Here is a 27,792-nt window from a genome sequence, read left to right as displayed (position 1 = left end):
CCGCCCCTCCAGAGGCATCTCTGCTGGGACCCCCCACCCCCTAGACGGGTCGCGTGTGGTCCTTTGTGGTGGCTGCCCTCGAGGTTGTTGTTTGGCTCCGGCCGATCTGGCTGGGATCCAGCCCCATCTCCTTACACGAGCCCAGAGAACCAGCCCTGCGGGACGTCGCCCTGGCACAGCCCTGACTTTAACCTCTTGGGCCTTCCCTTCAGGGTTGCCCAGGCTTCCAGAAACAATTCACCATTTCTTCTCTGTGTCCCCATCTCAGAGACTCGGCGGGCTGTGGATGAGGCTGGAACAAAGCGTCCCTCAAAACCCCGTCTGGGGGAGGAGCTGGAGGTGACCAGCGTAACGTCCGACTCTGTGGTTCTCTCGTGGGCGGTCCCTGAAGGCCACTTTGACTCCTTCGTGGTTCAGTACAAGGACAGGGACGGGCAGCCCCAGGTGGTGCCCGTGGAGGGCAGCCTCAGGGAGGTGACTGTCTCGGACCTGGACCCTGCCCGCAGGTACAAGCTGCTGCTCTACGGGCTGTATGAGGGCAAGCGTGTGGGTCCCCTCTCCGCCATCGCCGTGACCGGTGAGTGCAGCTGGCCATGTGCGCTGCCCCTCCTTCCCGGCCCCTCCTGGTCTGATGGAGCCCACAACTTCTGAGCTTCCTGTTCCTCTTCTTGGAGGGAAAGGCTTTATAGAGGCAGAATTTATTTTATTTATGTATGTATTTATTTATTTTGCTTTTTGCTTTTTAGGGCTGCATCCGTGTCATATGGAGGTTCCCAGGCTAGGGGTCAAATCAGAGCTGTAGCTACCAGCTCACACCACAGCCCCAGCAACTCGGGGTACAAGCCGTGTCTTCGACCCTCACCACAGCTCACAGCAACACCAGATCCTTAACCCACTGCGTGAGGCCAGGGATCAAACCTGTGTCCTCACGGATGCTAGTCCAATTCATTTCTGCTGAGCCTCGATGGAATTCCTAGAGGCAGAATTTATATACAATAACATTTACTGATTTATGTGCATAATTCAGTGAGTCTGGTGAAATGTATAAGTCATGAGACCACTACTGTAACAAAGATATAAAACATTCCAGAAGTTTCCCTCCTCTCTTTTGCAGTCAGTTTCTCCCAACCCAGCTTCTGGCAGTTACTCATTGCTTTCTCTCCATTACAGTTTTACCTTTTTAAGCATTTCATCTAACAGAATCATTTAACAGAATCAGACAATACTAGACTTTTGTGTTTGGCTTCTGGCACTTAGCACAGTGCTTTTGAAATTCATCCCTGGGTATCAGTCGTTGGTCCTCTGGATTGCTGGCCTCTTGCCTTCGTCTCTTTCCCTCCCTCCCTCCCTCCTCTTGAAGAGTCTTGGTGCAGTGACAGACCAGTCACCCATCTCCACTTGTCTCTCAGAACCAGCCCCCAGGGAAGAAATGGAGGCTGAGGCCCCCAGCCTGCCAGCGTCTGAGCCCCGCCTGGGCGAGGTGACCATGGAGGAGGCCACGCCGCACACCCTGCATCTCTCCTGGACCCTGAGGGAAGGAGAATTCAACTCCTTCGAGGTCCAGTACACAGATAAGAATGGGCAGCTCCAAGTAGTCAGTTTAGGGGGCGACCAGAACGACGTCACCCTTTCTGGCCTGGAATCAGACCACAGATACCTGGTGAGCCTGTACGGTTTCCATGACGGCCAGCGAGTGGGTCCTGCCCAGGTGGAAGCTCTGACAGGTGAGCAAAGAGCTCTGCCCACTTGGCTTCCTTCCAGGTGGCCGTGAAGGCCCCAAGAGGGCAGAGTCCCCGAGGACCCGGAACCCCTCTCTCAGGTCCTGCTTTCTCCATGTCTTGTTCAGCCCCAAGAGAGGAAGAGGATGAACCTTCAGAACCTCCCTCTACCACCCCGGAGCCCCTGACCAAGCCGCGCCTGGAGGAGCTGACCGTGACGGACGCCACCCCCGAGTCCCTGCAGCTCTCCTGGACCGTCCCTGAGGGCCAGTTTGACCACTTCCTGGTCCAGTACAAGAACGGGGACGGGCAGCCCAAGGCGGTGCGGGTCCCAGGGCACGAGGACCAGGTCACCATCTCAGGCCTGGAGCCTGACCACAAGTATAAGATGAATCTGTATGGCTTCCACGACGGCCAGCGCGTGGGCCCCGTCTCTGTCATCGGGGTGACCAGTGAGTGGAGCCTGGAAGCCCCAGGGTGGGGCCTCATGGGAGGGTCAGCCTCTCTCAGGTGGTGGGTGACTGGGGTGCAGGAGGCCCCTCTGCTGGAGGCTGAGCCATGCTGCCCTTTGTGCCCCCCCCCCCCGCCCAGTTCCTGGGCTGCCTGAGACCGGCGGGTCCTCCCGAGTAGAGAACGGCCTCTGGGAGCCATGCTGGTGGCTGCCCTGGTCCCCGCAGCTGAGCCCGGAGGCTCTGGGTGTGTCTGTGAGCTGCCAGCTGACCAGGACCACCCGGGCCCAAGGACGGGCTCCTCTGAACTGACCTTGGGGCCTGAGTGGGGGTCACAGTGTGGGAGGAGACCCCAGGACATCTCCTGGGGACCCTGGCTCACCCTGTCTGTGTCTCTCTTCTCAGCTGCCGAGGAGGAGACCCCCAGCCCCACGGAGATGGAGGAGACCCCCAGCCCCACAGAACCCCCCGAGGAGCCCATCCTGGGGGAGCTGACGGTGACAGGATCCTCCCCGGACTCTCTGAGCCTCTCGTGGACGGTCCCCCAGGGCCACTTTGACTCCTTCACTGTGCAGTACAAGGGCAGGGCCGGGCCCCAGGTGGTGCGTGTCGGGGGCGAGGAGAGCGAGGTGACAGTTGAGGGCCTGGAGGCTGGACGCAAGTACAAGATGCACCTGTACGGCTTCCACGACGGCCAGCGCGTGGGCCCCGTCTCTGTCATCGGGGTGACCAGTGAGTGGAGCCTGGAAGCCCCAGGGTGGGGCCTCATGGGAGGGTCAGCCTCTCTCAGGTGGTGGGTGACTGGGGTGCAGGAGGCCCCTCTGCTGGAGGCTGAGCCATGCTGCCCTTTGTGCCCCCCCCGCCCAGTTCCTGGGCTGCCTGAGACCGGCGGGTCCTCCCGGGTAGAGAACGGCCTCTGGGAGCCATGCTGGTGGCTGCCCTGGTCCCCCCAGCTGAGCCCGGAGGCTCTGGGTGTGTCTGTGAGCTGCCAGCTGACCAGGACCACCCGGGCCCAAGGACGGGCTCCTCTGAACTGACCTTGGGGCCTGAGTGGGGGTCACAGTGTGGGAGGAGACCCCAGGACATCTCCCGGGGACCCTGGCTCACCCTGTCTGTGTCTCTCTTCTCAGCTGCCGAGGAGGAGACCCCCAGCTCCACGGAGATGGAGGAGACCCCCAGCCCCACGGAACGCCCCGAGGAGCCCATCCTGGGGGAGCTGACGGTGACAGGATCCTCCCCGGACTCTCTGAGCCTCTCGTGGACGGTCCCCCAGGGCCACTTTGACTCCTTCACCGTGCAGTACAAGGGCAGGGCCGGGCCCCAGGTGGTGCGTGTCGGGGGCGAGGAGAGCGAGGTGACAGTTGAGGGCCTGGAGGCTGGACGCAAGTACAAGATGAACCTGTACGGCTTCTACGACGGCCAGCGCGTGGGCCCCCTGTCCACTGTGGGCGTGACCGGTGAGTGAGGGTCCTCTCTGTTAGGTTTCAGAAAAGGTCTCAGAGCAGAGCCTCAGAGTGTCCTCCACTGAGCTCCCAGGACCCTGAAACCTCCAGACCTCTACCTGTCCCTGTCCACTCAGCACCTCAAGACAGTTGTCATCTGGGGGCAGGATGCGTGGTCCCAGGGGCGTGCTTTGCCCATTAGAGAGGCCACTGGGGGTTGAAGCCTCCATGGCAGTGGTGCACTGACCTGTTTGTGGTTCTCTGCTTCGCCTGGGAGCCCTGAAAAGAACCCCCCCTTTTTTTTTGTCTTTTTAGGGCCACACCTGCAGCATATGGAAGTTCCCAGGCTATGGGTCGAATCGGAGCTGCAGCTGCCAGCCTGCACCACAGCTCATGGCAACACCGGATCCTTAACCCACTGAGCGAGGTCAGGGATCAAACCTGCATCCTCGTGGATACTAGTCAGATTCATTTCCACTGAGCCACGATGACGGGAACTCCCCAAGAACTTTTTTTTTTGAGTTTGGGACAAATGCCATGCAATATTAATTCTCACCACTAGTTATTATACAAAATGGTAAAATTATAGCCAAAGAGGAAGACTAGTATAAGGAACTCGCAGGTGTTCACCACCTACTGTAACCAAATACCAGCTCTGACCAGTCTGGCTCAGCCAGACCCCACTCACTTCCTGTCTTCCCCGACTAGTGTTTTCTTTATTAACAGCTTTGTCGAAGTATAATTTACAGACCATAAAATTCACCTGTTTTGAGCATGCAGCTGACCAACTGTGGCGTATTTGCAGAGTTGTACAACCATAATCACTACCTAATTTTACGAGTTTTCCGTCCCCTCAAGAAGAAACCTGGTGTCCCATTCCCACGCCCAGTTCTGGTCACTGCTTATGCACCTTCTGTCTCTGTAGATGTGCCTTTTCTGGACCCATCATATAAGTGGAATCAAACCATACGTGTTCTTCTGTGTCTGGCTTCTTTACCAAGCATGTTTTGGAGGTTGAGCCATGTTGCAGCATGTAGCAGGACTTCATTCCTCTATAGCCAAATAATATTCGTTGCATGGATATCCTGCTGTGATATTTTAAAACGTATTCTATTCACTCTGTACTTTAACATTACATATTTAAGTCTTTTCAAAAAAAACTATTTAAAAATAACCACAATGCAATAATTGTACCTTTGAAAATGAACAGGATTAAAGAGTTCCCATTGTGGCTCAGTGGAAACGAATCCAACCAGTATCCATGAGAACTCGCTCAACGGGTTAAGGATCCAGCGTTGCTGTGAGCTCTGGTGTAGGTCACACAGCTCGTATCTGGTGTTGCTGTGGCTGTGGTATAGGCTGGCAGCTCTAGCTCTGATTTGACGCCTAGCTTGGAAACTTCCATATGCTGCAGGTGTGGCCCTAAAAAAAAAAAGGCAAAAAAAAAAGTCATTAAAAAAGGAAGTCATTCCTTAATATGACCAGATATCCAAGCAGTGCTACAGTTTCCTGATTGCTTCATATTAATTGTTTTGCAATTTGTTGCTGGAATCTGGTCCAGATAAGAAAGATAGGCTGCAATTGGGAGAATGGGATTTTATTTATTCTTATTATTTTTTATTTTATTTTTGTCTTTTGATTTTTTTAGGGCCACACCTGCAGCATGTGGAGGTTTCCAGGCAAGGTGTCTAATCGGAGCTATAGCTGCCAGCCTACGCCACAGCCACAGCAATGCCAGATCCGAGCTGCGTCTGTGACCTACACCACAGCTCATGGCAATGCCGGATCCTTAACCCACTGAGCAAGGCCAGCGATCAAACCCACAACCTCATGGTTCCTAGTCAGATTCACTTCCGCTGAGCCACAATAGGAACTCCAAGAATGGGATTTTAAATAGTGTGGTCAGGGAAGGCCCTAACGAGAAGGTGACATTTGAACGAAGACTTAAAGGAGGTGTGAACGAGAGCCACGCAGATGTCTGGGAAAGAACATTCAGGCAGAGGGAATAGTCAATGCAAAGGCCTTGAGGTAAGAGACTGCCTGGTGTGTTTGACGGACCATAAGGAAGCCACGAAGAGATTTTGATGGTCATAAGCAAAAATGGGTCTTAAGTTAGGCCCACGGAGCTGGCCCACCTTCTGGTCTGAAGCCAGGAGAGCAGGGCCTCAGCCGTTCCTTCCAGCAACAGGAACAATTCTGTTTGCATCTCTTCCCAGACCCTCAAGAGGAGCCCCCTGCCAGTCCCCCTTTGAAGCCGCGCCTGGGGGAGCTGACCGTGACGGATGCCACCCCCGAGTCCCTGCAGCTCTCCTGGGCCGTCCCCGAGGGCCAGTTTGACCACTTCCTGGTCCAGTACAAGAACGGGGATGGGCAGCCCAAGGCGGTGCGGGTCCCAGGGCATGAGGACCAGGTCACCATCTCGGGCCTGGAGCCCGACCACAAGTACAAGATGAACCTGTATGGCTTCCACTACGGCCAGCGCATGGGCCCCGTCTCTGTCATCGGTTTAACTGGTGAGTGTCCAGTAGGACTCTGGCCCTGCCCTGAGCTGGACTAAGTTTTCTATTTCTTTGTGTTTTTTTTTTTTTTGGTCTTTTTAAGGCCAAACCCACAGCATATGGATGTTCCTGGGTGGGGGGTGGAATCGAAGCTGCAGCTGCCAGCCTATGCCACAGCCACAGCAACTTGGGATCTGAGCTGTGTCTGATCTATACCACAGCTCACAGCAACGCTGGATCCTTTAACCCACTGAGTGAGGCCAGGGATCAGACTTGCATCCTCATGGATACTAGTCAGATTCTTAACCTGCTGAGCCACAATAGGAACTCCAACTCAATTTCCCCTTTTTTTGGGTCAGTTTGAAGGGGTTTTTGTCCTGCTAGTCTTTTTTTTTTTTTTTTTTTTTTTTTTTTTTTTTTTTTTTTTTTTTGCCTTTTTGCCTTTTTGTCTTTTTAAGGCTGCACTCAAGGCATATGGAGGTTCCCAGGCTAGGGGTTGAATCAGAGCTACAGCTGCCAGCCTACGCCAGAGCCACAGCAACGCCAGATCCGAGCCGCGTCTGCGACCTACACCACAGCTCACGGCAATGCCAGATCCTTAACCCACTGAGCAAGGCCAGGGATCAAACCCACAACTTCATGCTTCCTAGTCGGATTCATTTCCACTGTGCCTCAACAGGAACTCCTGTCCTGCTATTCTTGAGACTGAACTTCCTGAGCTCCTGGGAGTTCTGCTCCTGTCCTCACTCTGAGTCTTTAGTGTGCTCCCAACTGTCTCACCCTTTGCACATGGGCTTTTGGGGTCCTCGAAGAGGCAGGGCACCAGGGAAATAATCTAAACTCAGGCAGACCAGGGGCGGCCCTCGCCTCAGCCCATTAGAGCTGTGTAACCTCAGGAGAGCCACTCAGCCTCTCCTGTGCCTCCCGTTCCCCATCCGCACAGAAGGAATAACCACACCTGTCTTGCAGGATGGGCATGAACGCGGCTCAGCTCACACTCGATGTTCGGTAACTACAGGCTTTCCCTTCTGAGGAAGAAAATTAGCTCCCGAAAACCCTTGGGGTGCAGTCTCATAATTATCATTGATTTCAGTGATTAAAATTGTATTTGTTCCCAACTCCCGAACTGATTACCCCTGAGTGCTATATCAACACTGAATCCTGCTCACAGGAATACTGCTTCAGTAGTTAGTGTTAGTCATTTGTGCAACTTGACAAGGCATTTTCTCTCCATTAATTACTCCCTACCACGACTGTTGGTTGCTTTTGTTAAGCTCTTTTGTAGCCGTTACCCCCTAGATGCTTAAAATCCCAAACATAACAGAGCTATGAAACACAGCGATTTGGTTTTTGGTATTTTTTGTTTTCTTTTGTTTTGTTTTTTTCTTTTTAGGCCCGCACCCATGGCATATGGAGGTTCCCAGGCTAGTGGTCGAATTGGAGCTACAGCTGCCGGCCTATACCACAGCCACAGCAACGCAGGATCCGAGCCATGTCTGTGACCTACACCACAGTTCATGGCAGTACCGGATCCTTAACCCACTGAACTAGGCCAGGGATTAAACCCATGACCTCATGGTTACTGGTGGGATTCGTTTCCTCTACACACAACGGGAACTCTGCAACACGGTGATTTTGTAAGTCAACTATTACAGCAGAGTAAAACCCTATGCAGAACAGAAAAGACGGAGGGATCTGGGGACTTGCTGGGTCATCCCTGCCATCAGCTGGCGAGGGAATTAATACAAGGTCCCAAAACAACCCAACTGCAAAGATGATCTCCTGTGGTCTCATCTCTTTGCCCTCAACTGTGAAATCTAAATTAGTGTCTCAAATGCTCAGAAATCCCTTCTAAACCAGAGGAGATATTAAAGGAAAATACTCATGAAGTGGAATTCCCGAACCTGAGCACCTGCACCTCCTGATGTGACGGGTCTCTTAGGAATGATGCTGTCATCAAGCCCTGGCCCTGTGCTGCTAAATGAATTCGCTCAGCGGCTTCCGTGCTGCACAGGTTGAGCGTCATCGGGGTCCCACCCTGCCATCATGGCATCGTCACAAGTGTGTACCCTGTTCCCTGGAAACAACATTCCAACCAGAGAAATGTTATCTTAACCTGGAGCGTTGGCATCCAGGTTTTGGGGCTCAGGTGTGTCTGGGAGAAATCCCAGAATTTGTCCCCTGTTAGGAGGGAACCCACACAGCATGTCCACCTGTTCTCTTTGTCTCCTGATCCAGCCCCAGGAAAGGACCAAGAAATGGCCCCAGCCCCAGCAGACCTGCCCGCCACAGCCCCCGAGGTGTAGTTCCAATTCAACCCTTAGCCTGGGAACTTCCATATGTCGCAGGTGCAGCCCTAGAAAGAAAAAAACAAAAAGAATAGGAGTTAGAGCTATCGTGGGCAGACACATCTTGGTCCTTATTACTGTATTTTTGTAATACAGCCCATAGTATGCTGCACTGAGGACCGAGGAGACCTCATCTGTCCCCTGTGTCTCTGTCCAGCTCCAGACTATGAAGCTATGACCACCGAAGTCCCTATCACCATGGCCCCCGAGCCCCCCACCAAGCCGCGCCTGGAGGAACTGACCGTGACGGACGCCACCCCCGAGTCCCTGCAGCTCTCCTGGACCGTCCCCGAGGGCCAGTTTGACCACTTCCTGGTCCAGTACAAGAACGGGGACGGACAGCCCAAGGCGGTGCGGGTCCCGGGGCACGAGGACAAGGTCACCATCTCGGGCCTGGAGCCTGACCACAAGTACAAGATGAACCTGTACGGCTTCCACGACGGCCAGCGCGTGGGCCCCGTCTCTGTCATCGGGGTGACCAGTGAGTGGAGCCTGGAAGCCCCAGGGTGGGGCCTCATGGGAGGGTCAGCCTCTCTCAGGTGGTGGGTGACTGGGGTTCAGGAGGCCCCTCTGCTGGAGGCTGAGCCATGCTGCCCTTTGTGCCTGCCCCCCCCCGCCCAGTTCCTGGGCTGCCTGAGACCGGCGGGTCCTCCCGGGTAGAGAACGGCCTCTGGGAGCCATGCTGGTGGCTGCCCTGGTCCCCGCAGCTGAGCCCGGAGGCTCTGGGTGTGTCTGTGAGCTGCCAGCTGACCAGGACCACCCGGGCCCAAGGACAGGCTCCTCTGAACTGACCTTGGGGCCTGAGTGGGGGTCACAGTGTGGGAGGAGACCCCAGGACATCTCCCGGGGACCCTGGCTCACCCTGTCTGTGTCTCTCTTCTCAGCTGCCGAGGAGGAGACCCCCAGCCCCACGGAGATGGAGGAGACCCCCAGCCCCACAGAACCCCCCGAGGAGCCCATCCTGGGGGAGCTGACGGTGACAGGATCCTCCCCGGACTCTCTGAGCCTCTCGTGGACGGTCCCCCAGGGCCACTTTGACTCCTTCACTGTGCAGTACAAGGGCAGGGCCGGGCCCCAAGTGGTGCGTGTCGGGGGCGAGGAGAGCGAGGTGACAGTTGAGGGCCTGGAGCCCGACCACAAGTACAAGATGCACCTGTACGGCTTCCACGACGGCCAGCGCGTGGGCCCCGTCTCTGTCATCGGGGTGACCAGTGAGTGGAGCCTGGAAGCCCCAGGGTGGAGCCTCATGGGAGGGTCAGCCTCTCTCAGGTGGTGGGTGACTGGGGTGCAGGAGGCCCCTCTGCTGGAGGCTGAGCCATGCTGCCCTTTGTGCCCGCCCCCCCCCCCGCCCAGTTCCTGGGCTGCCTGAGACCGGCGGGTCCTCCCGGGTAGAGAACGGCCTCTGGGAGCCATGCTGGTGGCTGCCCTGGTCCCCGCAGCTGAGCCCGGAGGCTCTGGGTGTGTCTGTGAGCTGCCAGCTGACCAGGACCACCCGGGCCCAAGGACGGGCTCCTCTGAACTGACCTTGGGGCCTGAGTGGGGGTCACAGTGTGGGAGGAGACCCCAGGACATCTCCCGGGGACCCTGGCTCACCCTGTCTGTGTCTCTCTTCTCAGCTGCCGAGGAGGAGACCCCCAGCCCCACGGAGATGGAGGAGACCCCCAGCCCCACGGAACGCCCCGAGGAGCCCATCCTGGGGGAGCTGACGGTGACAGGATCCTCCCCGGACTCTCTGAGCCTCTCGTGGACGGTCCCCCAGGGCCACTTTGACTCCTTCACCGTGCAGTACAAGGGCAGGGCCGGGCCCCAGGTGGTGCGTGTCGGGGGCGAGGAGAGCGAGGTGACAGTTGAGGGCCTGGAGGCTGGACGCAAGTACAAGATGAACCTGTACGGCTTCTACGACGGCCAGCGCGTGGGCCCCCTGTCCACTGTGGGCGTGACCGGTGAGTGAGGGTCCTCTCTGTTAGGTTTCAGAAAAGGTCTCAGAGCAGAGCCTCAGAGTGTCCTCCACTGAGCTCCCAGGACCCTGAAACCTCCAGACCTCTACCTGTCCCTGTCCACTCAGCACCTCAAGACAGTTGTCATCTGGGGGCAGGATGCGTGGTCCCAGGGGCGTGCTTTGCCCATTAGAGAGGCCACTGGGGGTTGAAGCCTCCATGGCAGTGGTGCACTGACCTGTTTGTGGTTCTCTGCTTCGCCTGGGAGCCCTGAAAAGAACCCCCCCTTTTTTTTTGTCTTTTTAGGGCCACACCTGCAGCATATGGAAGTTCCCAGGCTATGGGTCGAATCGGAGCTGCAGCTGCCAGCCTGCACCACAGCTCATGGCAACACCGGATCCTTAACCCACTGAGCGAGGTCAGGGATCAAACCTGCATCCTCGTGGATACTAGTCAGATTCATTTCCACTGAGCCACGATGACGGGAACTCCCCAAGAACTTTTTTTTTTGAGTTTGGGACAAATGCCATGCAATATTAATTCTCACCACTAGTTATTATACAAAATGGTAAAATTATAGCCAAAGAGGAAGACTAGTATAAGGAACTCGCAGGTGTTCACCACCTACTGTAACCAAATACCAGCTCTGACCAGTCTGGCTCAGCCAGACCCCACTCACTTCCTGTCTTCCCCGACTAGTGTTTTCTTTATTAACAGCTTTGTCGAAGTATAATTTACAGACCATAAAATTCACCTGTTTTGAGCATGCAGCTGACCAACTGTGGCGTATTTGCAGAGTTGTACAACCATAATCACTACCTAATTTTACGAGTTTTCCGTCCCCTCAAGAAGAAACCTGGTGTCCCATTCCCACGCCCAGTTCTGGTCACTGCTTATGCACCTTCTGTCTCTGTAGATGTGCCTTTTCTGGACCCATCATATAAGTGGAATCAAACCATACGTGTTCTTCTGTGTCTGGCTTCTTTACCAAGCATGTTTTGGAGGTTGAGCCATGTTGCAGCATGTAGCAGGACTTCATTCCTCTATAGCCAAATAATATTCGTTGCATGGATATCCTGCTGTGATATTTTAAAACGTATTCTATTCACTCTGTACTTTAACATTACATATTTAAGTCTTTTCAAAAAAACTATTTAAAAATAACCACAATGCAATAATTGTACCTTTGAAAATGAACAGGATTAAAGAGTTCCCATTGTGGCTCAGTGGAAACGAATCCAACCAGTATCCATGAGAACTCGCTCAACGGGTTAAGGATCCAGCGTTGCTGTGAGCTCTGGTGTAGGTCACACAGCTCGTATCTGGTGTTGCTGTGGCTGTGGTATAGGCTGGCAGCTCTAGCTCTGATTTGACGCCTAGCTTGGAAACTTCCATATGCTGCAGGTGTGGCCCTAAAAAAAAAAAGGCAAAAAAAAAAGTCATTAAAAAAGGAAGTCATTCCTTAATATGACCAGATATCCAAGCAGTGCTACAGTTTCCTGATTGCTTCATATTAATTGTTTTGCAATTTGTTGCTGGAATCTGGTCCAGATAAGAAAGATAGGCTGCAATTGGGAGAATGGGATTTTATTTATTCTTATTATTTTTTATTTTATTTTTGTCTTTTGATTTTTTTAGGGCCACACCTGCAGCATGTGGAGGTTTCCAGGCAAGGTGTCTAATCGGAGCTATAGCTGCCAGCCTACGCCACAGCCACAGCAATGCCAGATCCGAGCTGCGTCTGTGACCTACACCACAGCTCATGGCAATGCCGGATCCTTAACCCACTGAGCAAGGCCAGCGATCAAACCCACAACCTCATGGTTCCTAGTCAGATTCACTTCCGCTGAGCCACAATAGGAACTCCAAGAATGGGATTTTAAATAGTGTGGTCAGGGAAGGCCCTAACGAGAAGGTGACATTTGAACGAAGACTTAAAGGAGGTGTGAACGAGAGCCACGCAGATGTCTGGGAAAGAACATTCAGGCAGAGGGAATAGTCAATGCAAAGGCCTTGAGGTAAGAGACTGCCTGGTGTGTTTGACGGACCATAAGGAAGCCACGAAGAGATTTTGATGGTCATAAGCAAAAATGGGTCTTAAGTTAGGCCCACGGAGCTGGCCCACCTTCTGGTCTGAAGCCAGGAGAGCAGGGCCTCAGCCGTTCCTTCCAGCAACAGGAACAATTCTGTTTGCATCTCTTCCCAGACCCTCAAGAGGAGCCCCCTGCCAGTCCCCCTTTGAAGCCGCGCCTGGGGGAGCTGACCGTGACGGATGCCACCCCCGAGTCCCTGCAGCTCTCCTGGGCCGTCCCCGAGGGCCAGTTTGACCACTTCCTGGTCCAGTACAAGAACGGGGATGGGCAGCCCAAGGCGGTGCGGGTCCCAGGGCATGAGGACCAGGTCACCATCTCGGGCCTGGAGCCCGACCACAAGTACAAGATGAACCTGTATGGCTTCCACTACGGCCAGCGCATGGGCCCCGTCTCTGTCATCGGTTTAACTGGTGAGTGTCCAGTAGGACTCTGGCCCTGCCCTGAGCTGGACTAAGTTTTCTATTTCTTTGTTTTTTTTTTTGGTCTTTTTAAGGCCAAACCCACAGCATATGGATGTTCCTGGGTGGGGGGTGGAATCGAAGCTGCAGCTGCCAGCCTATGCCACAGCCACAGCAACTTGGGATCTGAGCTGTGTCTGATCTATACCACAGCTCACAGCAACGCTGGATCCTTTAACCCACTGAGTGAGGCCAGGGATCAGACTTGCATCCTCATGGATACTAGTCAGATTCTTAACCTGCTGAGCCACAATAGGAACTCCAACTCAATTTCCCCTTTTTTTGGGTCAGTTTGAAGGGGTTTTTGTCCTGCTAGTCTTTTTTTTTTTTTTTTTTTTTTTTTTTTTTTTTTTTTTTTTTTGCCTTTTTGCCTTTTTGTCTTTTTAAGGCTGCACTCAAGGCATATGGAGGTTCCCAGGCTAGGGGTTGAATCAGAGCTACAGCTGCCAGCCTACGCCAGAGCCACAGCAACGCCAGATCCGAGCCGCGTCTGCGACCTACACCACAGCTCACGGCAATGCCAGATCCTTAACCCACTGAGCAAGGCCAGGGATCAAACCCACAACTTCATGCTTCCTAGTCGGATTCATTTCCACTGTGCCTCAACAGGAACTCCTGTCCTGCTATTCTTGAGACTGAACTTCCTGAGCTCCTGGGAGTTCTGCTCCTGTCCTCACTCTGAGTCTTTAGTGTGCTCCCAACTGTCTCACCCTTTGCACATGGGCTTTTGGGGTCCTCGAAGAGGCAGGGCACCAGGGAAATAATCTAAACTCAGGCAGACCAGGGGCTGGCCCTCGCCTCAGCCCATTAGAGCTGTGTAACCTCAGGAGAGCCACTCAGCCTCTCCTGTGCCTCCCGTTCCCCATCCGCACAGAAGGAATAACCACACCTGTCTTGCAGGATGGGCATGAACGCGGCTCAGCTCACACTCGATGTTCGGTAACTACAGGCTTTCCCTTCTGAGGAAGAAAATTAGCTCCCGAAAACCCTTGGGGTGCAGTCTCATAATTATCATTGATTTCAGTGATTAAAATTGTATTTGTTCCCAACTCCCGAACTGATTACCCCTGAGTGCTATATCAACACTGAATCCTGCTCACAGGAATACTGCTTCAGTAGTTAGTGTTAGTCATTTGTGCAACTTGACAAGGCATTTTCTCTCCATTAATTACTCCCTACCACGACTGTTGGTTGCTTTTGTTAAGCTCTTTTGTAGCCGTTACCCCCTAGATGCTTAAAATCCCAAACATAACAGAGCTATGAAACACAGCGATTTGGTTTTTGGTATTTTTTGTTTTCTTTTGTTTTGTTTTTTTCTTTTTAGGCCCGCACCCATGGCATATGGAGGTTCCCAGGCTAGTGGTCGAATTGGAGCTACAGCTGCCGGCCTATACCACAGCCACAGCAACGCAGGATCCGAGCCATGTCTGTGACCTACACCACAGTTCATGGCAGTACCGGATCCTTAACCCACTGAACTAGGCCAGGGATTAAACCCATGACCTCATGGTTACTGGTGGGATTCGTTTCCTCTACACACAACGGGAACTCTGCAACACGGTGATTTTGTAAGTCAACTATTACAGCAGAGTAAAACCCTATGCAGAACAGAAAAGACGGAGGGATCTGGGGACTTGCTGGGTCATCCCTGCCATCAGCTGGCGAGGGAATTAATACAAGGTCCCAAAACAACCCAACTGCAAAGATGATCTCCTGTGGTCTCATCTCTTTGCCCTCAACTGTGAAATCTAAATTAGTGTCTCAAATGCTCAGAAATCCCTTCTAAACCAGAGGAGATATTAAAGGAAAATACTCATGAAGTGGAATTCCCGAACCTGAGCACCTGCACCTCCTGATGTGACGGGTCTCTTAGGAATGATGCTGTCATCAAGCCCTGGCCCTGTGCTGCTAAATGAATTCGCTCAGCGGCTTCCGTGCTGCACAGGTTGAGCGTCATCGGGGTCCCACCCTGCCATCATGGCATCGTCACAAGTGTGTACCCTGTTCCCTGGAAACAACATTCCAACCAGAGAAATGTTATCTTAACCTGGAGCGTTGGCATCCAGGTTTTGGGGCTCAGGTGTGTCTGGGAGAAATCCCAGAATTTGTCCCCTGTTAGGAGGGAACCCACACAGCATGTCCACCTGTTCTCTTTGTCTCCTGATCCAGCCCCAGGAAAGGACCAAGAAATGGCCCCAGCCCCAGCAGACCTGCCCGCCACAGCCCCCGAGGTGTAGTTCCAATTCAACCCTTAGCCTGGGAACTTCCATATGTCGCAGGTGCAGCCCTAGAAAGAAAAAAACAAAAAGAATAGGAGTTAGAGCTATCGTGGGCAGACACATCTTGGTCCTTATTACTGTATTTTTGTAATACAGCCCATAGTATGCTGCACTGAGGACCGAGGAGACCTCATCTGTCCCCTGTGTCTCTGTCCAGCTCCAGACTATGAAGCTATGACCACCGAAGTCCCTATCACCATGGCCCCCGAGCCCCCCACCAAGCCGCGCCTGGAGGAACTGACCGTGACGGACGCCACCCCCGAGTCCCTGCAGCTCTCCTGGACCGTCCCCGAGGGCCAGTTTGACCACTTCCTGGTCCAGTACAAGAACGGGGACGGACAGCCCAAGGCGGTGCGGGTCCCGGGGCACGAGGACAAGGTCACCATCTCGGGCCTGGAGCCTGACCACAAGTACAAGATGAACCTGTACGGCTTCCACGACGGCCAGCGCGTGGGCCCCGTCTCTGTCATCGGGGTGACCAGTGAGTGGAGCCTGGAAGCCCCAGGGTGGGGCCTCATGGGAGGGTCAGCCTCTCTCAGGTGGTGGGTGACTGGGGTGCAGGAGGCCCCTCTGCTGGAGGCTGAGCCATGCTGCCCTTTGTGCCCCCCCCGCCCAGTTCCTGGGCTGCCTGAGACCGGCGGGTCCTCCCGGGTAGAGAACGGCCTCTGGGAGCCATGCTGGTGGCTGCCCTGGTCCCCGCAGCTGAGCCCGGAGGCTCTGGGTGTGTCTGTGAGCTGCCAGCTGACCAGGACCACCCGGGCCCAAGGACAGGCTCCTCTGAACTGACCTTGGGGCCTGAGTGGGGGTCACAGTGTGGGAGGAGACCCCAGGACATCTCCCGGGGACCCTGGCTCACCCTGTCTGTGTCTCTCTTCTCAGCTGCCGAGGAGGAGACCCCCAGCCCCACGGAGATGGAGGAGACCCCCAGCCCCACAGAACCCCCCGAGGAGCCCATCCTGGGGGAGCTGACGGTGACAGGATCCTCCCCGGACTCTCTGAGCCTCTCGTGGACGGTCCCCCAGGGCCACTTTGACTCCTTCACTGTGCAGTACAAGGGCAGGGCCGGGCCCCAAGTGGTGCGTGTCGGGGGCGAGGAGAGCGAGGTGACAGTTGAGGGCCTGGAGCCCGACCACAAGTACAAGATGCACCTGTACGGCTTCCACGACGGCCAGCGCGTGGGCCCCGTCTCTGTCATCGGGGTGACCAGTGAGTGGAGCCTGGAAGCCCCAGGGTGGAGCCTCATGGGAGGGTCAGCCTCTCTCAGGTGGTGGGTGACTGGGGTGCAGGAGGCCCCTCTGCTGGAGGCTGAGCCATGCTGCCCTTTGTGCCCGCCCCCCCCCCCGCCCAGTTCCTGGGCTGCCTGAGACCGGCGGGTCCTCCCGGGTAGAGAACGGCCTCTGGGAGCCATGCTGGTGGCTGCCCTGGTCCCCCCAGCTGAGCCCGGAGGCTCTGGGTGTGTCTGTGAGCTGCCAGCTGACCAGGACCACCCGGGCCCAAGGACGGGCTCCTCTGAACTGACCTTGGGGCCTGAGTGGGGGTCACAGTGTGGGAGGAGACCCCAGGACATCTCCTGGGGACCCTGGCTCACCCTGTCTGTGTCTCTCTTCTCAGCTGCCGAGGAGGAGACCCCCAGCCCCACGGAGATGGAGGAGACCCCCAGCCCCACGGAACCCCCCGAGGAGCCCATCCTGGGGGAGCTGACGGTGACAGGATCCTCCCCGGACTCTCTGAGCCTCTCGTGGACGGTCCCCCAGGGCCACTTTGACTCCTTCACTGTGCAGTACAAGGGCAGGGCCGGGCCCCAGGTGGTGCGTGTCGGGGGCGAGGAGAGTGAGGTGACAGTTGAGGGCCTGGAGCCCAACCACAAGTACAAGATGCACCTGTACGGCTTCTACGACGGCCAGCGTGTGGGCCCCGTGTCCACCGTGGGAGTGACCGGTGAGTGAGATTGGGTCTCAGTGGTCCCAGGGGAGAGTTTCCTTTTCCCCATGTGTACCTGGCTGACTGTTCTCCTCTTTCTCCGCCCCGGTCCCTTTTATGCTTTTCTTCCTTGGCCCTGGGCTGTGATCCATGTGTAGTGGTCTGGCCTTTGCCAGACCTGCAGCTTCATGGTCCCACTAGCACAGCCTCCTGATGGTCAGCCACTGGCTCCCTCCAGGGGTGAGATGTGTCAGGCACAGACCAAGCCCGACTTTACTAGAATTTTCTTTTCTTTACATCTAAATCACAAATCACAGCATTCTTTTTTATAACCAAAAAAAGAGAAAAAAAAGAAAATAACCCAATACCTAACTACACTGAGATGATTAATTAGACAATGTCTACAAAATGAGCTAGATGCCATCTTTGAAATGTTTCAACATAAGACAGTTACTTTGTATTATTACAATGAAAAAAAGAGTTTCCATCTTTTTTTCCGATGTTAATCACCACCACTTGAAAATAACATGCTTGGTAAGACAACTGGAAGGGGATGCATGGTTCGAAGGACAAAATGGAATGTTCCAGTATTTTTTTTCCTGTTTCATTCTATTCTGTTTCATTTACATTTTCTTTTCTTTTTTTTTTTTTTTTTTTGTCTTTTTGCCTTTTCTGGGGCTGCTCCCGCGGCATATGGAGGTTCCCAGGCTAGGGGTCTAATCGGAGCTGTGGCCGCCGGCCTACACCAGAGCCACAGCAACGTGGGATCCAAGCCGCATCTTCGACCTACACTGCAGCTCACGGCACCGCCGGATCCTTAACCTACTGAGCGAGGCCAGGGATCGAACCCGCAACCTCATGGTTCCTAGTTGGGTTCGTTAACCACTGCGCCACAACGGGAACTCCCATTTACATTTTCTTAAAAGACAAGCATTACTTTTATAATCAGGAAAAAATGTTTTTCAATATAATGTCTTCTCCTTTGCTGTGTCCTTTCCATCTTTCCCTCTCATCACTCCTGCAGCTTATTTCATTTCTAACTATGAAAAAGTTGCAATTTCTATTCCTTAAGAAATTAGGAGGGAAAAAACCCACAAGATGGATTTAATACCAAAATTACAGTCAGGCCAGCTTTCTGTCACAATCAGCCAGATTCTTATGCCTGGTGACAGTATTTCACAAGTGTTCCTCAGCTGGAGGACCCCAGCCCTCTAAGACTCGACCTGTTAGGGAGTGAGTTGCTGCCTCTGTGAGTTCACTCTCTTCTGCAAATAATCCGCACAGAGGAAGCTTCTATTGTGGCAAATCACAAGCATGTGCAAAGTACAGAGGGTCTCCCATCCCCATGCCACTCCCTACCCCCCCATTACTAATCTTTATAATCCAGACTTTCTTTTTAAGTTTCTATTTTTCTCTGAAATGAATATGACATGATGGGAAGTTTGGAAAGGTGGAAAAAAATTGCTCATTGGACCAGCTTCTGACCCCACAACCACCATTCATAACAGTGTGTGTCATGCAACCTCTCTGCCTGCATTTTCCATGCAGTGTGTATTTTAAGGTTGCAAAGTATTCATGCAGTTCTTTCTCGGCTCTTCTTCTTTTTTTTTTTTTTTTTTTTTTTTTTTTTTGTACCCAAAGTTATACTGAGAGCATTTATCCTGCGCTCCGCAACCTGCATCAATCATCATTTTAATGGTTATTTGATGCTTCATGGTGAAAGTGCCATAACAAAATTAATCTTCTTTCCACAGGTCATTTGAGCCCCAACTCATTTTGCTGTCATGAATAATCCCAAAATGAACTCCCATGATACAACTTTTCCTGCTTTTTAATAATTTTCTTAGGATAGCTGCCCAGAAATGAGGTTATTGGGTCAAAGAAAATGAGCACTGTTTTGGCTCCTGACACGAATGTCCAAATTGCCTTCTGAAGGTTTATGGCGCCAGCCAGCCTGTAGGTGACGGGTCAGGCCTGTCTCAGTCTCTCCAGCAAGAGTCACTGAGTGCTGCATCCAAAGGTTGTGTAAGCTTCCAGTCCTGCAGCTTGAGGAGTATCTGCTGGATGCACCTGCTTGTCCCTATTGACGTTACCAGCAAAGCAAGTCACCCTCTAAGCCTCTGCCCCCAATCTCTTTTCTCAGCCCCCCAGGAGGTTGTAGAGGAGACCCCCAGCCCCACGGAGATGGAGGAGACCCCCAGCCCCACGGAGCCTCCCGAGGAGCCCATCCTGGGGGAGCTGACAGTGACAGGATCCTCCCCGGACTCTCTGAGCCTCTCGTGGACGGTCCCCCAGGGCCACTTTGACTCCTTCACCGTGCAGTACAAGGGCAGGGCCGGGCCCCAGGTGGTGCGTGTCGGGGGCGAGGAGAGTGAGGTGACAGTTGAGGGCCTGGAGCCCGACCACAAGTACAAGATGCACCTGTACGGCTTCCACGACGGCCAGCGCGTGGGCCCCGTCTCTGTCATCGGGGTGACCAGTGAGTGGAGCCTGGAAGCCCCAGGGTGGGGCCTCATGGGAGGGTCAGCCTCTCTCAGGTGGTGGGTGACTGGGGTGCAGGAGGCCCCTCTGCTGGAGGCTGAGCCATGCTGCCCTTTGTGCCCGCCCCACCCCAGTTCCTGGGCTGCCTGAGACCGGCGGGTCCTCCTGGGTAGAGAACGGCCTCTGGGAGCCATGCTGGTGGCTGCCCTGGTCCCCCCAGCTGAGCCCGGAGGCTCTGGGTGTGTCTGTGAGCTGCCAGCTGACCAGGACCACCCGGGCCCAAGGACGGGCTCCTCTGAACTGACCTTGGGGCCTGAGTGGGGGTCACAGTGTGGGAAGAGACCCCAGGACATCTCCCGGGGACCCTGGCTCACCCTGTCTGTGTCTCTCTTCTCAGCTGCCGAGGAGGAGACCCCCAGCCCCACGGAGATGGAGGAGACCCCCAGCCCCACAGAGATGGAGGAGACCCCCAGCCCCACGGAACGCCCCGAGGAGCCCATCCTGGGGGAGCTGACGGTGACAGGATCCTCCCCGGACTCTCTGAGCCTCTCGTGGACGGTCCCCCAGGGCCACTTTGACTCCTTCACCGTGCAGTACAAGGGCAGGGCCGGGCCCCAGGTGGTGCGTGTCGGGGGCGAGGAGAGTGAGGTGACAGTTGAGGGCCTGGAGGCTGGACGCAAGTACAAGATGCACCTGTACGGCTTCCACGACGGCCAGCGCGTGGGCCCCGTCTCTGTCATCGGGGTGACCAGTGAGTGGAGCCTGGAAGCCCCAGGGTGGGGCCTCATGGGAGGGTCAGCCTCTCTCAGGTGGTGGGTGACTGGGGTGCAGGAGGCCCCTCTGCTGGAGGCTGAGCCATGCTGCCCTTTGTGCCCGCCCCACCCCCAGTTCCTGGGCTGCCTGAGACCGGCGGGTCCTCCTGGGTAGAGAACGGCCTCTGGGAGCCATGCTGGTGGCTGCCCTGGTCCCCGCAGCTGAGCCCGGAGGCTCTGGGTGTGTCTGTGAGCTGCCAGCTGACCAGGACCACCCGGGCCCAAGGACGGGCTCCTCTGAACTGACCTTGGGGCCTGAGTGGGGGTCACAGTGTGGGAAGAGACCCCAGGACATCTCCTGGGGACCCTGGCTCACCCTGTCTGTGTCTCTCTTCTCAGCTGCCGAGGAGGAGACCCCCAGCCCCACGGAGATGGAGGAGACCCCCAGCCCCACAGAGATGGAGGAGACCCCCAGCCCCACGGAACGCCCCGAGGAGCCCATCCTGGGGGAGCTGACGGTGACAGGATCCTCCCCGGACTCTCTGAGCCTCTCGTGGACGGTCCCCCAGGGCCACTTTGACTCCTTCACCGTGCAGTACAAGGGCAGGGCCGGGCCCCAGGTGGTGCGTGTCGGGGGCGAGGAGAGCGAGGTGACAGTTGAGGGCCTGGAGGCTGGACGCAAGTACAAGATGAACCTGTACGGCTTCCACGACGGCCAGCGCGTGGGCCCCGTGTCCACCGTGGGCGTGACCGGTGAGTGAGGGTGAGGGTGGTGAGTGTGCAAGGTGGGGAAGACGGGCCCTGGAAGACTTTCCCTTTATTGCCATCTTTGTTTTTGTTTTGTTTTGTTTTGTTTTGTTTTTTTTAATTGTCTTTTTAGGGCTGCACCTGTGGTATATGGAGGTTCCCAGGCCAGGGGTCAAATCAGAGCTGTAGCTGCCGGCCTACACCAGAGCCACAGCAACACCAGATCCAAGCCGCGTCTTTGAGCTACACCACAGCTCGCAGCACTGCTGGATCCTTAACCACTGAGTGAGGCCAGGAATCAAACCTGCATCCTCATGTTTACTAGTCCAGTTCGTTACCGCTGAGCCACGAGAGGAATGCCTATTACCATCTTTGTGGAAACGTAAATACTCCTGACGGCACCTCCTCTGTAGAATGTCAGGTGGCCTAAGAATCGTGTTAAAGGGCAGATTCGGATTCAGCAGATCTAGGCTGCTGCCAGAGATTCTGCATTTCTAAGATCCTCAGTGATGCTGATGCTACTGGTTCAAGGATCACAATTTGAGTAGCAAATCTCCTCACAACAAAAGAATTGGGGAGTCCCCTTGTGGTGCAGCAGGTTAAGGATCTGATGTTGTCACGGCAGCAGTTCCAGTCACTGCTGTGGCTCAGATTCAGTCCATGGCCCAGGAACTTCCACATGCCATGGGTGTGGCCAAAAAAAAAAAAAAAAAAGAAAAAAGAGAAAAAACCACCAAGCAATGAGACACTTTCTTAGAATCTGTTGGAGAGAATCATACTTGCATCCCTGAGTCCCCACAGAGACTCAGCCTCTATGTTGACGGAGGTGGTGAAAGAAGATGCAGCGTCTTGACTGTGGCGCCCCCTAACCTCATGGTTCAGGTATTAACAGACTTGTGACACCAGCAGGTCAACAAAGATGTGGACGACCTGAGCCAAGTTGCACTGTGGAAGCTCCCTGGGATAAACCTTGAACATGGTGGAGAGACCAGTTCTTACCCTGTGGGGCTCACGGTTGTGAGGAGATAGGTTGTGACGCCACCAGGCAAAGGGGGATGGACCTATGGCAGGAAGCCTCACGGCCTGCCCAAGACTGGCAGCCATGTCTATACCAGCCTGCCCACGGGTTCCCACAGGATGGCTGAGACCTGGCATCAGGCCAGTATTAGCTTGGTGACAGCTAGAGATAGGGTGAAGGGTATGTCAGATCAATGTCACAGCTGGTACAAAGCTTGGAAACTCAGAACATCGTGGCACCTGAGAGGATTTTGTATGAAATCTTTTGGGTAGGGGAGATGAAATCCTTTGAGATGAGGGTGGAGAGGTAGGAGCGGCTCAGGAAGCCAGGGGTTTCTCCCAAGGATAAAGAGGGTTGTTGCACAGTTTTTGTTTATTTGTTTTTTGTTTGTTTGTTTGTTTTTGTCTTTTTAGGGCCTCAGGAGTAGCATATGGAAGTTCCCAGGCTAGGGGTCGAATCAGAGATGTTGCTCCCGACCTACACCAGAGCCACAGCACCAGATCAGAGCCGCATCTGCAACCTATGCCACAGCTCAGAGCAATGTCAGATCCTTACCCTCCTGAGAGAGGCCAGGGATTAAACCCGCAACCTCATAGCTCCTAGTCGATTCGCTTCTACTGCGCCACGACAGGAACTCCTATTTGCTGGTTTGTTGCTTTTTAGGGCCACACTTGTGGCATGTAGAAGTTCCCAGGCTCGGGGTCTAATCAGAGCTGCAACTGCCAGGCTACACCACACCCACAGCAACACTGGATCCTTAACACACGGAGCGAGGCCAGGGATTGAACCCACATCCTCGTGGATACTAGTCAGGTTCGTTACCACTGAGCCACAAGAACTATTGCACAGTTTTAAGCTAATACTGACACCATCAGATGTGCATTTAAAGGCTCCTTCTGGCTCCCTGTATGGATAGATGGGAGCGGGAGCCAGAGAGGCCCATGGGGGGTGGTAACCAGGTGAGGAGTGAGGGTGGCCCAGAGAGGGGCAGTGGGGCTGCAGGTGTGGGGAGTGAGAAGATACTCTGAGTCTGACGGCAGCTGCAGACAGGAACCGGTCCAGGAAGATTCCAGGTTCCTGGTGGGGTGGTGGTGGTGTGCATGCATGGTTCTGACCTGTCTGGGAGCCAAGACAAGAGCCAAAGGGAGCGAGATGCCAACGAGACCCAGTAGAGGGAGGCCCAGGGTACTGTGTCTGAGAAGCGGTGGGCACTAGGGGGAGAGGGAGAGGACACAGGGTTTGGGTAGGTAGTGGGTGAGGGCAGAGCAGCTGAGGACAAGGTGACAGGAAGTCTGACATTAAAGGGAACAGAGAGAAGAGGAGTTAGAGGGTTCCCATTGTGGCTCAACAGGTTAAGAACCCATAGCATCCATAAGAATGTGGTTCTGTCCCTGGCCTCGCTCAATGGGTTAAGGATCTGGAGTTGCTGGGAGCTGCAGGTAGGTCACGGATGAGGCTCTGATCCCACATTGCTGTGGCTGTTGTGTAGGCCAGCAGCTACAGATCTAATCTGAGCCCTAGCCCGAAACTTTCACATGCCACAGGTGCAGCCCTAAAAAGGAAAAAAACCACAAGACTTAGAGCTATCGTGGGCAGACACATCTTGTTCCTTATTACTGTATTTTTGTAATACAGCCCATAGTATGCTGCACTGAGGACCGAGGAGACCTCATCTGTCCCCTGTGTCTCTGTCCAGCTCCAGACTATGAAGCTATGACCACCGAAGTCCCTCTCACCATGGCCCCCGAGCCCCCCACCAAGCCACGCCTGGAGGAGCTGACCGTGACGGACGCCACCCCCGAGTCCCTGCAGCTCTCCTGGACCGTCCCCGAGGGCCAGTTTGACCACTTCCTGGTCCAGTACAAGAACGGGGATGGGCAGCCCAAGGCGGTGCGGGTCCCGGGGCACGAGGACCAGGTCACCATCTCGGGCCTGGAGCCCGACCACAAGTATAAGATGAATCTGTACGGCTTCCACGACGGCCAGCGTGTGGGCCCCGTCTCTGTCGTCGGGGTGACCAGTGAGTGGAGCCTGGAAGCCCCAGAGTGGGGCCTCATGGGAGGGTCAGCCTCTCTCAGGTGGTGGGTGACTGGGGTGCAGGAGGCCCCTCTGCTGGAGGCTGAGCCATGCTGCCCTTTGTGCCCCCCTGCCCCAGTTCCTGGGCTGCCTGAGACCGGCGGGTCCTCCCGGGTAGAGAACGGCCTCTGGGAGCCATGCTGGTGGCTGCCCTGGTCCCCCCAGCTGAGCCCGGAGGCTCTGGGTGTGTCTGTGAGCTGCCAGCTGACCAGGACCACCCGGGCCCAAGGACGGGCTCCTCTGAACTGACCTTGGGGCCTGAGTGGGGGTCACAGTGTGGGAGGAGACCCCAGGACATCTCCTGGGGACCCTGGCTCACCCTGTCTGTGTCTCTCTTCTCAGCTGCCGAGGAGGAGACCCCCAGCCCCACGGAGATGGAGGAGACCCCCAGCCCCACGGAGATGGAGGAGACCCCCAGCCCCACGGAACGCCCCGAGGAGCCCATCCTGGGGGAGCTGACGGTGACAGGATCCTCCCCGGACTCTCTGAGCCTCTCGTGGACGGTCCCCCAGGGCCACTTTGACTCCTTCACCGTGCAGTACAAGGGCAGGGCCGGGCCCCAGGTGGTGCGTGTCGGGGGCGAGGAGAGCGAGGTGACAGTTGAGGGCCTGGAGCCCGACCACAAGTACAAGATGCACCTGTACGGCTTCCACGACGGCCAGCGCGTGGGCCCCGTGTCCACTGTGGGCATGACCGGTGAGTGGGGGGCAGCCCTGACCCAGGGTCCCTATGCCGCTCTCTGGTTTCCCCTTTGGGTCTCAGCACCCCTCACAATGGGACTCTTGGTCCATCTCTTTTCTCACGTGGTCCGATGTCCCCGCCTCGCCTTGGGTTGAGTGAGGACTGGTGGACACTGTTCAGGGGCATTTGGGCGTGTGGCCTGCACCTCATACAGTCTAGCTTTCTTCCTCCCATCTTTATCTGGAACCGCAGATTTGCTCGGTTGTTCATGTGTGGCTTCCTTAGCCTTGCTGACCGAGCATTTTAGTGGCTCGGAACATGGCTGCAGAACCAGCTTCTCCGAGTTTGAGTCTTGCCCTGAAGGTACTGACTGTGTGGTTTGCAGGGGATTTTAACCTCTGTGCTGCAGATCCCGCCCAAGGAGGGGATAATGACTGTGGCATCTGCCTCATCTGTCGTGTGAGCATTAAGCACACTGTTTGCAAACTGCTTACAGCGGTGCCTGGGACTCAAGAAGCAGTTCGAAAAGTTTGCTACAAACATTCATTTCACCACCTGGGGACAGCACTCCCTCTCATGCCCAGGGTCCTGCCATTGACCTCAACCTCCTCTGCTCTGTTCCAGCCTCCATGACCACAGAGCCCCCCGTGGCCCCCCGCCTGGGGGAGCTGGCCACGGCAGCTGTGACCTCGGACACAGTGGGCCTCTCATGGACCGTGGCCCAGGGCCGTTTCGACTCCTTCCTGGTCCAGTACAGGGATGCCCAGGGGCAGCCCCAAGCAGTGCCCGTGGCCGGGGACCTCCGAGAGGTCACGGTTTCAGGTCTGGCCCCGGCCCGCAAGTACAAGTTCCTCCTCTTTGGACTCCAGGATGAGAAGCGGCACGGCCCAGTGTCTGCAGATGCCAAGACCCGTGAGTGAGGGCTGGAGGCCGCCTTTGCCCCTGGAACCTCCTGAGCACCCTCCACTCCCCGGTGGAATTTCACGTCTCTGTGCTCCACACCCCAGACCCGTTGATTTACTGGGCTCTGGGGTTACATCTAGTTACATCCAGGTCCTGAGAACCCTCCGTGCCTCTCATTCCCGTCCTTCTCACCTCTCCTGCGTCCCCAGGGACACTTGCTTTCTTCCTCGGCTCCTCTTTATTTTATTTTATTTTTTGTCTTTTTAAGGCCGCATCCATGGCACATGGAAGTTCCCAGGCTAGGGGTCAAATCAGAGCTGCAGCTACCAGCCTACACCACAGCTCGTGGCAATGCTGGATCCTTAACCCACCGAGCGAGGCCAGGGATTGAACCTGTGTCCTTATGGATAGTAGTAGAGTTTTTTACTACTGAGCTGCATTGGGAACTCCTCTTGGCTCCTCTCTTATCTCTACTCTTCTGCCTCCTCCCTTCCTGACCCTCTCCCTGGTCACCGCCACCCCCACCCCCCAGTGCCCAGAGCCCTAGCATCCCAAGAAGGCTCTGTCTGCGTCTGTTTCTGTCACGTTCCATGCACCTCTCTCTTTTCCAGTCCCAGACACGAAACCGTCTCCCCGCCTGGGGGAGCTGACAGTGACAGGCGTGACTCTGGATTCCGTGGGCCTCTCCTGGACAGTCCCCGAGGGCGAATTCGACTCCTTCGTGGTTCAGTACAAGGACAGGGACGGGCAGCCCCAGGTGGTGCCTGTGGCCGCAGACCAGCGCGAGGTCACCGTCTCCGACCTGGAGCCCAGTAAGAAGTACAAGTTCCTGCTCTACGGGCTGGCAGGCAGGAAGCGACTGGGCCCCATCTCTGCTGAGGGCAGCACAGGTGAGCTGTGTCCCCCTGTTCCCCCCCACACACTCCTGCCCCCACTGCTTCCTGGCCTTTTCCTGGACTGCATTTCATCTGATCCCCCAGAGCTGGCCCCGGGGAATTCCTGCAAAGTTTATTCTCCGGTCCTTAGCCTTGTCATGACAATCATAACGCCGAAAGTAAATATTTATTGAGTCCCTACTAAATGCCAGGCACTGTTCTGAGCATTTAAAATGCATTATTTCCTTCACTCACTGATTGGTAATATAATAAAACGAACTCAGATTTTGGAGCCAAGTAGAACCTGTGTTCAAATTCTGGTTGCCAGCTGTGTGGCCTTGGATAAGCCACTTCTTTCCCTTGAACCTCAGTTTCCACCCCTGCGTCATGGCTGTGAATACTCTCTGCTGGGGTTCAGCAAACGTCCACATCCTCCCCCCCCCATTCCGGCTCTATGGCAAGAAGTGGAAAATATGGGAGGGTTTGGCTGCGAAGAGTCTATGGAAAAATTAGGTGTCTTGTGCCCATGACTCAGCCCCCCAAGGAAGGGGTGGAGGTGGGTCGCTGACCCTTACGGCACCTCCAGGACTGAGTCACCCTGGCCAGACAAGAATGGGACACACAGACAGCTGGGGCCTGGGGCTCTCAGACTCCATAATTCTCTTCCCCAAACCCTCATTGTGAGACTGGATACAGGCTTCTCCAACCCCCATCAGTCAATACCCACACCCACCTAGACAGGTCTCTTCTGTGGTCTGCTCTGCCCTCTGTCCTCTCCCGTCTGCCCCCCGCTTCTCCTCCGCCCCCGCCCTCCCAGCCACCGTGGTCTAGTGGTGGTCGTGCAGGGCTGGGGAAGCAGGTGGAGAGAAAGGAGGGCTGGGCTGATGGTGTGTGAGGGGGGAGTTTATGGCGGGGCCATGGGAGCCCATGAGCCTGGCTGGCTGCCCAGCTCAGCTCTGACTGTTTGGGGGTGTCTCCCTGACAACCCAGACGCCCTCTGGGGGCCTTTCTCAGCTCCGGTCACATTCCTGCTCTGGGGGCTGGGGGTCAGAGGGAAACTGAGGCCCTTCTCTGCAATCCCAGACACCCCTCTCTCACGAGGTCACCCCTCTCTCAC

At 55.3% G+C, this 27,792-nt stretch overlaps 1 protein-coding gene across 15 annotated transcripts in view; it reads left to right on the top strand.

Annotated features, from left to right (window-relative positions):
- Nucleotides 1–27,792, top strand: part of TNXB (tenascin-X) — a 66,943-nt gene that overhangs the window by 33,427 nt on the left and 5,724 nt on the right. For 2 of the 15 annotated variants that reach the window (XM_021098334.1, XM_021098327.1), the window contains 20 exons: nt 269–577; nt 1,410–1,724; nt 1,847–2,170; nt 2,573–2,899; nt 3,298–3,624; nt 5,826–6,122; nt 8,613–8,936; nt 9,340–9,666; nt 10,072–10,398; nt 12,599–12,895; nt 15,380–15,703; nt 16,102–16,428; nt 16,834–17,160; nt 19,286–19,621; nt 20,021–20,374; nt 20,775–21,128; nt 23,837–24,160; nt 24,559–24,912; nt 25,522–25,809; nt 26,412–26,690. In XM_021098334.1, coding sequence (XP_020953993.1) covers nt 269–577; nt 1,410–1,724; nt 1,847–2,170; nt 2,573–2,899; nt 3,298–3,624; nt 5,826–6,122; nt 8,613–8,936; nt 9,340–9,666; nt 10,072–10,398; nt 12,599–12,895; nt 15,380–15,703; nt 16,102–16,428; nt 16,834–17,160; nt 19,286–19,621; nt 20,021–20,374; nt 20,775–21,128; nt 23,837–24,160; nt 24,559–24,912; nt 25,522–25,809; nt 26,412–26,690 — 6,441 coding nt within the window. 15 annotated transcript variants of the gene reach the window in all.

The sequence above is a fragment of the Sus scrofa genome, chromosome 7 (assembly GCF_000003025.6).
Source record: "Sus scrofa isolate TJ Tabasco breed Duroc chromosome 7, Sscrofa11.1, whole genome shotgun sequence".
Lineage (NCBI taxonomy): Eukaryota > Metazoa > Chordata > Mammalia > Artiodactyla > Suidae > Sus > Sus scrofa.
This window is presented reverse-complemented; position numbering and strand designations above follow the sequence as displayed.